The sequence below is a fragment of the Vigna unguiculata genome, chromosome 10, assembly GCF_037176805.1.
Source record: "Vigna unguiculata cultivar grain cowpea cultivar isolate G323 ecotype 2 chromosome 10, ASM3717680v1, whole genome shotgun sequence".
In the NCBI taxonomy this organism is placed as follows: Eukaryota; Viridiplantae; Streptophyta; class Magnoliopsida; order Fabales; family Fabaceae; genus Vigna; species Vigna unguiculata.
The window spans coordinates 6,348,181-6,357,688 of NC_140801.1; the positions used below are offsets into that span (position 1 = coordinate 6,348,181).

At 28.9% G+C, this 9,508-nt stretch overlaps 1 protein-coding gene across 1 annotated transcript; it reads left to right on the top strand.

The window, feature by feature from the left end:
• The first annotated feature begins 2,395 nt into the window (after positions 1–2,395).
• LOC114166085 (cytochrome P450 CYP82D47-like) lies at positions 2,396–4,986 on the top strand. Its single transcript, XM_028050747.2, has 2 exons — positions 2,396–3,371; positions 4,185–4,986. The coding sequence occupies exons 1-2, from the start codon at positions 2,418–2,420 to the stop codon at positions 4,812–4,814; spliced, it is 1,584 nt and encodes a 527-aa protein (XP_027906548.2). The 5' UTR covers positions 2,396–2,417; the 3' UTR covers positions 4,815–4,986.
• Positions 4,987–9,508: the final 4,522 nt, after the last annotated feature.

The following is a 9,508-nucleotide window of genomic DNA, read 5'->3' on the forward strand; positions in this document are numbered from 1 at the left end:
ATATTTGAGACTAATGATGAATGACTTAAATTACCTATTAAATCATTTTGTTATGAATTAATGGTCGTCTATTGATTTTGATACAGTTAACCATACGATTGATATGATTGAAACTCATATGATCCATTACTCTTTATGTAAATATTTGTATTAACTATTTGATTTGTATCCTTTTATGGGTTACATGTTGTATTTATAGATATGATACTTCCTATTAGTAATAAGACACAAAATTTGCTCCCCATTCTCCCATTCTCTCTTCTTCCTTCTCTTCCTCTCTTTATTGTTAACTTTATTTTATAACACATTATCAACATAGTGCTGCAACTAACTCTGAACGCTACTGGAAGTATTTTCTCTCTCTAATGACAGTGTTTTGAATGTCTCAATCTAGGCTCTTTTTAATATTTTTTTATTTACAATTTTATCTTATATTCTTATTATTGTGATAAAAATAGTTTGACTTTATCAATTTTCATCTTCGTCTTATCATTATTATTTTTATTATGATGGTGATTATTGTTATTATTATTTTATGTGTTAGTTTTAAACACGTCAAATGTTGAAAAAATTGAATTTGAGATCATTGGTATTATAAGAAAGAATTACTTATATTGGATATTGAAATACATTTAGATGCAATGGATGATATCATTTATTTTACTTTCTAAATTTAAAAATATAATAGAAAAAACGCTAACAATATCCTAGTAAAGAATAAATAAATTTTACTTTCTAAATTGTGTATTTTAATTAGTGATCAACTATTTATTTAGCCTATTTAGTGTCACTAATTTTAATATATAACAATCTAATATATGTTGATTTGTCGATCAAAGAATTAGAAAACGTGTATAGAAACAGTATAGAGTCGGTAGTAGTAGGGTTTTAGATAATTTTTTCCTCAACTATATACTTGTTCAATTTGTCAAAAAGAATATTGACTTTTAAATATGAAGGGGCCTACTCACATGACATGTTATATTCAAACAAATGGTCCCCTTATTCGAAATCATTATAGCCAATGTTTTTATTCTATAATCACTATCGTGTTACAACAAAGTCGATTTGGTGGAAGTTATAGAATCCATTCTCACAATGTAAAAATAATATTTCATAAATAAAATGACTATTTATATAAATAACCACTATTTTTTTGGTTGTTAAATACGGGGAACCTTAAGGTGTGGTCATTCCCACAATGTTATGATGTATTTTCAATACGGTTAAGAGTCTAATTTAATTGTATAGTATAATTTTTATAAGACATTCATTTCAAGTATTTTTTTTTTTTTAGTGTTTATGGACATATCTCTTATGTAGAACATAACTTATTTTTTATATCCTCTTGAAAATACTTATTACTTATATAATATAAGTTTTACTCATTGAGTTTGGAGTGATAATTGTTTGTTTCTTATCAGGGATTTCTGCCAAAGGTAAATGATATGTTGTATACATACACATATTTTGTGTTTAGCCTTTGAATAGTAGAAGGTAGCCTTGGAAAGTGAAGAATGAATGAATAAGGTAGTAATGTATCTAGAAAAATAATGAATAAGGTACCTACTTTTTCTAGAAAAAGAATGATTTTTTTCGCAGATATAGTATGACAAAATAAGAATGAAAGAATATTGTGCCTTCAACTCAATGAACTAGAATATGAATGAAATAATCCAATTATTTTAATTAATTATATATTTTTTTTAATAAAAAAGCAACAAGTTAACTAGTATAAGTATTCATTGTAGTTTTTAAGTATATATATATATATATATATATATATATATATATATGATAATCATATTTTAATCTACTTTTTTGACTCACTTTTAACCCATTACTTCAATCATCATTAAGTAATCTATTTTTATTTTTTTTTAATGATGTAATGTGATGATTTAATGGTGGTTGAAGTGGTGAATTAAAAGTGAGTCAAAAAAGTGAGTTAAAGTATCACTATCTATACATATAATATATATATATATATATATATATATATATATATATATATATAATTAGTGATTAATTTAAGATCAATTATAATTTGTTTTTTATAATTATGATTATTTTAATAATTAATAATTTTTTATTTTATAAATTGATAATTAAATTGATCATGATTAACAATTTTTTATCAGTAAAATTGGTTGGTAATAAAAAAATTTTTGTGGTGTAAATTTGTTTATCTTTCAAAATATCGGAGATTCACCATATAAAACTTATGTGTTATTTCATTAAAAAATAATGTAGAAATTCCTGACCACAAGAACGTTATAACTTTTTGTGGTGGATTTTGACACACCAGACCACGTTCATAGAAAACAAAATAAAAAATGTCATATGCATTCTATAATGCAAGAGAATTCAGATCCTATAAATAAAGGTCCTAGTAGTGTGACTACACAATCCTAAAAATGGATCCCGCTTCGAATCTCCAAGCTTCCGTTACAGGATTCTTAGTGTTGCTCATTGCATACAAAGTGTTTAGGCTCATTAAATCTCCAAAACAAAGAAAAGGTACCAAAGTACCCGAACCTCACGGTGCTTTACCTTTCATAGGGCACCTTCACCTTCTCAATGGTAGAATACCCTATTTCAGGACCTTCTCAGCCATGGCTGAGAAATATGGTCCAGTTTTCTGTGTCAAACTGGGTTGCCACCCCACCATAGTGGTGAACAACAGGGAAATTGCCAAAGAGTGCCTCACACAAAATGACAGAGTTTTTGCCTCGAGACCAAACACTTCTGGTGGCAGACTCATGGGTTACAACAATGCAATCTTTGGGCTTTCCCCTTACGGAGATTACTGGCGTGAGATCAGAAAAATGGCTGTTCTGGAGATTTTGTCAAGCCACAGGCTTGAGAAGCTGAAGCACGTGAGAGACAGTGAAACACTGTCTCTTGTGAAGGACTTGTACTCATCGATGGCAGTGTCCTCTGCAAAGAACGTGAAGGGCTCAAATGAAGTGGCTATAAGCAATCTGTTGGAGCACATGACCTTCAACATAATCGTGAGGATGATTGCTGGGAAGAGATTCGGAGGGGACACTGCTAACCAAGAAGATAATGAAGCGTGGAAGCTGAGAAAGGCCATAAAAGATGCCACATATCTGTTTGGTGTTTTTGTGGTGGCTGATGCGATTCCTTCTCTTGGTTGGTTAGATTTTCAAGGTTACGTGAGTTTCATGAAAAGAACGGCTCAGCAAATAGACCTTGTTCTTGACAAGTGGCTGCAAGAACATCTGAGAGAGAGAGCGAGAGATGGTGAATGTGAAAGGGACTTCATGGATGTTATGATATCAACTTTTGAAGAGCAAGAAGAGATTTGTGGCTACAAGAAAGAGACTGTTATCAAAGCAACAGCTATGGTAAGTGTGTGTTTGTTAAACCCATTGATTACCTAACTTAATAGAAGGGAAAATTATTTTTTAATAAATTTTTGTTACAACTTTTTTACGATGCACGTGGCAACACTTTAACGAATGAAAAAAAAATTAATTTAACTTGGAAAGAAAAGAAAAAAGATAAATATGTGTTGTAAATTAAATTTTGTCGATTTTTTTATCAAAGTATCATGATTTTTATAGAAGGACCTATGTGAGCGCTATATTTTTCAATAGCCTTACGTCCAAATTCTAATTTTGCTAATTTAATAATTACTTGTTTCTGAATTAAAACTAGTATGAATGTGTTTGTTTTTAAGTAATTATAAAGAAAGAAGTAATTGTTATATTAATTTTTATAATGCTAATCGATTTTTTATTAATATTTTTATATTTAATTGAATATCTATTATTTAATTTTGTCATTTTATTTATTTATATTCACATATTAAAAAATATAAAATTTTATAATTAATACAAAAATAAAATTATAATTAATGTAAAACAATAAGTAATCTTTATTATAATTATTCAATAAATAATTCCAACTTTTAAAGTTAAAGAGCAACGACGTATTTAACCTATAAGCAAATGACATAACATAATCAATATAACAATGACACCATTAAATTAACCGAAAATTAAAAAGTAGAAACTCATAAAAATAGAAAAAAAAATTATTACAGACTTAATTAAAAATACATTTAGGGGAGTGATCTGAAACCTAATTAACCTTAACTTTACTCAAATTTCTTCCCTGTTTTTAGAATGTTAAAAAAACTTTAAATCTCTCTGCAGATGCTTATCCTTACTGCTTCGGGAAGCACATCGATGACACTAACATGGGCACTCTCTCTGCTCGTAAACCATCCAAAGATTCTAAAGGTTGCCCTACAAGAGTTGGACAGCCACGTAGGAAAAGAAAGATGGGTCCAAGAATCTGACATCAAAAACCTCAATTATCTCCACGCCATTGTCAAAGAGACCCTTCGTTTGTACCCGCCAGCACCCTTAACAGGAATCAGGGAGGCCATGGAAGATTGTTCTTTGGTAGGGTACCATGTCCCAAAGGGAACAAGGTTGCTTATTAACCTCTGGAACTTGCAAAGGGACCCGCAAGTTTGGACGAACCCTAATGAGTTTCAGCCAGAGAGGTTCCTCACCACTCACAGAGACATAGATTTTATGAGTCAGGACTTTGAGTTGGTTCCATTCAGCTTTGGGAGAAGGTCGTGCCCTGGCTTGACCTTTGGGCTGCAAGTGACGCACTTGACCTTGGCTCGGTTGCTTCAAGGGTTTCATATTTTCACAAAGGGTGGTGCTGAGGTTGATATGACTGAAGGATTAGGAGTGGCTTTGCCTAAGGAACAAGAACTTCGACTTATGCTCCAACCGCGTCTTCCATTGGAGCTTTACGAAAGCCTTTGAATGATTTGTCTGAAAACTAGAACTATATATGTTTTAATTATTCAAAGCTATTGTTAGAGTACTGAATAAGATGTATACTGGGCTATGTGAAGCCCTACGATGTACCTAGTACCGTAGGTTTGTGTGTATTTTTCTTTTAAGAAACACAATAAATTTTCTTAATTATATAAAACAGTTGTGCATTTTTTTTTTAATTTTACTCTTTCCTTTTTATCTCAATTATTTAATTTAAATATAAATGTAAATATATAAATATTTATAATAACAAAATTGAAGTTTATTTCAACTTTTCTTCAAATTCAATATTGTTAGGTTATATATATTTTTTGATATGGGTTATGGTCATCTAGAGACTGTGGTTCCATATAGTTATATGATATTAGTCTTACATATCTAAAATATTTGACATTACTTTAACCCCAAAACCTTAAGGCAATAGTATTATGAGTCTTTATTCTTATAAAGTGTTTAACTTTGTCTATTCTATTCGATGTGAGACTTTTGACTCACGTCAAAGGGTGAGTCCCTTGTTCTTTTTTTTCATATGATATATTTTCTTTCAGGTGTATGGTGACCCTTTTTGGTTATGGTTATGCAGTCAATCACTCTGAATCATCGACTTTGATAACACTGTTGGGTTATATATATATTTTTTTCATATAGATTATATGATATTAGTCTTACACATATGAGACATTTGACACCACTTTAATCCCAAAACCTTAAAACAATGATGTTATGGGTCTTTAGTTTTATATAGTATTTAACTTTATATATTCTATCCAATGTAAGACTTTTGATTCATACTTAAACTATTTCCTACCAATATTTAGACATGAGAACATGTGCATTGCAAGTAAAAATTCAAAAATAGAAATTTTAATAGGGAAACAAATGGAAATGGAATTTGGAATGGAGTGAAAAATTGTCCAGGTGTCCTCACCACACCAAAATTAGTCAAGAGATAATTGTTTTAGTCATTTTGGTCATTTGATTTAATCATTAATTTGATTGCTGATTTCAATAATTGATATCGGTCAGTAATTTTTGTTATTGGCTATAATCAATAATATCAATCACCGAGGACTTTTTTTTGTTTACTGTTCTACCAAATAAAAATACTGTTAGGTTTTACAGAGGGGGTTTCACCGGGGAGAACAACACCAATGAGACCTGAGCCCAACCACATAAGACATTGACACCACTCTCAACCCAAAACCTTAAGGCAATGGGTTTATGGGTCTTTATTCTTATATAGTGCTCTACTCTCTCATTTCTAGCCAATGTGGGACTTAGAATCACACTTGGATTCCTAACAATCTCCCCCTCAAGGGTGAGTCCCTTCAACCACATTGGTACACTCCCCCTCCAGCGGAAGCATTCCCAACCACGAGTACCCCTTCTCGTACCGCCGTTCATCTTAACGGGACACGCTTACCTGGAACTCTTTGCCAGGAAGACTTTCGATACAGGGACATGCACTCGTCTGAACCGATTTTAACCATCGGCTCTGATACCACTTGTTAGGTTTTACAGAGGGGGTTTCACTGGGGAGATACAACACATCAATGAGACTTGAGCCTAACCACATAAGATATTGACACCACTCTCAACCCAAAACCTTAAGGCAATGGGTTTATGGGCCTTGATCCTTATATGGTGCTCTACTTTCTCAATACTGGTCAATGTGGGACTTAGACTCACACTTGGATTCCTAACAAATACAAACTAAAAGAAACACGTGGAAGTGTATTTTTCAATGTTACTGTTCAATTATAAATGATCAAATATAGTTAGTTATATATTAAATTTTATAAATATAGAAATTTTAATTAGTTAATTATATCAAACTTATAAACTAAACATGTTGGTGTATATGCACATCCCATAAGTCTCCCTCACAATTATAACTTCTCAGTACAGAATGAGGTTGCCTGGAAAAATAAACCAATTAAAAAAAATACTCTCTCATGTTATTATGAAACTAGTGATTATATATATTCAAGATGTTTATATGAAAATAGTAATTCGTTCTAATAATAAATAACTCAGAGGATGAAAAAGCTATAACGGTAACTCAATTAAAACAAGGAGGGGCAGTGACAAAGTGAGTTAGGTTTATCGAGATTTGTTGGTTTGGTTAAAATTTTTAACACGTCCACAAGATTAAAAGATTAAAGATATGACAAAATGGATTGACTAACTAACTTTTTTTTATAACTCAAAACTAAAATACAAATATTTATAAGTTTAATTTTTTATATTATATTTCATGAAAATATATAATAGTATTATAATTTAAATAATTGACACTTATAAATTAAGTTTTAATTATTAATTATGATAAGTACTTTAACATATAAATTATTTTAAGTAATAATTATTTTAAAGGTTAAGTATGTTTTTAGTTTCTGAATTTTGATGGAAAATTAAAATTTGTTCTAATTTTGATATATTTTGCTCCCAAATTTTAAAAATAATAGATATAATTATTTTACACATCAATTCTTTTCTATTTCTTATCAACAATAAAGATTGTATAAATAAAGAAGTACTTAGAGTACTTCAACCATTTTACAAAAAATATATGTACATACCATAATAGTATAAAACACTAAACCTAACTCTAGACCTCACAAAACCCCTATAATAACTCTAAAAGTATCATGTTTGATATACCTTTTATTATTATTATCGATAAACACTTCTAAAATACTTTAGAGTCGGTCTTCTATAATATTGCTCATATAATTTTTTTTTGTTTGTTATTATAATTTCTGAGACCAAATTCTTCATTTGTCATTCTTGAATACTTGCACACAACCAACAAAAACACAATACAACAAAGTAGTAAGCCTCTACCTCAAATTGAAGCTACACTTAATATATAAAGTTATTTTTAAATACTTGTAATACATATTTTCGATTATAAACATCAATCCGAGAAAATAACTTTCAGAATTAAAATATATCAAAGTTGATACACAAAAATCATACTTAATTCTTAACTTTTCTTATTCTCACATAAAACAAAATAATAATAATAATAGTGATAATTGAAAAGAATAAAATGTTAACATATATTTAATCACGTTTCAAAATATTAACAAAATGAAGCTCAAAGTGTCCTTATCAGTATCCCGAAATACATGTGCATCGAGTGGTATCTCCAAAGTACACGTACATGCACCCACAATTATTGTCGCATACAAATTGAGCTTCAAATCACGTGTTCTCTTATTGCCGTGTCTCTATGTCACAGTCAAATTTGATCACCGCAAAAATATTATTAAATTAAGTGTTTCCATCGCTTTCCTTATCAACCAACAAAAGCATGGTAGGAATGTTAAAGAGACAACTCATATTATTATTGCATTCAGATAAAATTAATTATACGTCTTTTTCTAATAAAATCTTCAAGTAGTGGTGTCACTTAAGAATTTTAAAAGTCTTTTACGTCTTCAAGAGTCTTACATCACTCGTTAGTTTATGGCCACACTTTCTTTGCTTAACCACAAAACTCTAATTTGGATACTAATTTAACTACGTAGTATTCAATTGAAAATTGAAAATGGTATTCAACTAATTATTTATAGATGGATAGATTTTCTATTATTTATATTTAAAAGCCTAAAAATATACATTAATATCAAAGAATGTATTCACTTAATATTTATCTATTTATCATTGGTTTTTATTTTATTTTAAGCTTCTTCTTTTTTATCAGGTGAATTTCGTTTTTCTTCTATACAACTAATCCAGTTTTATCTTCAGAGTTCACAGAAGACTTGAATAGAAGATTTTATCAACAAGGACAAAACGGTGATATTTCTTTTTCGTACACAAGAGTACCCCTAGTACTCTATTATATAAATATACATATTTTTGGCAATAAAAAAAAAAATTCTCTCTCTTTTTTCCATTTTACACCACCAAATCCACAAATTGGCAATTTTGTTTTTGCAATTCTTTAGCTCCAAAATAATAAATAAACCACGTGAAACTTTAATAACACTTCCGTTTGTAAAGGAAAAGCATATTGTTGTAAAAAATTATCAGATCAATCTATTCAAGAATTTTATTTTATTTTAATGTTATTGATCACTTTTGAATTTTATTGACTGCCATAAAAACTTTTTTTTCAAATTATATTCAAGTACAAATGTTTCCGCGAAAGATTAATTTTTCATCATACTTTTTTCTAATTTCGCAGAGTGTTTGTTGCTGAAATTATGTTTTCTGAGGAACAAATTCTTAGAAACATCATTTTTTTAGTTTTCTAAATTTATGTATTTATTTATAATAAATTACTTTATTAAAACTTTATAAACTTTTACAAATTCATTTGGATATAAATTTAAAATATATATTTAATTTAATATTTATAAATTAATTGATAATAAAAAATATGAAGAGTAATTATAATAAATAAGATAATTTAAATAAATTGTGATTATGGTAATAGAAAAATTATCCCAATAAAATATTGTAATAGTAGTGTTTTTTTAAAATTAATTTTGATAAACTTATATTTATTTAGTCAAAAAAATTTATATAATATTTTTTGTGTGTAATAAGTTAGTAAAAAAAATTAGATTTAGGTTAAATATGTTTTTGGTCCTTAACTTTCAGTGAATTTTAGAATTAGTCCATTTTGAAACCTTGGACCAATTTAGTCATTCATCTTTTGAAAT

Coding starts and splice junctions, on each gene's coding strand:
- LOC114166085 (XM_028050747.2), top strand. CDS start 2,418: ATGGATCCCGCTTCGAATCTCCAAGCTTCCGTTACAGGATTCTTAGTG. Junction 3,372..4,184: donor TTATCAAAGCAACAGCTATG/GTAAGTGTGTGT, acceptor ATCTCTCTGCAG/ATGCTTATCCTTACTGCTTC.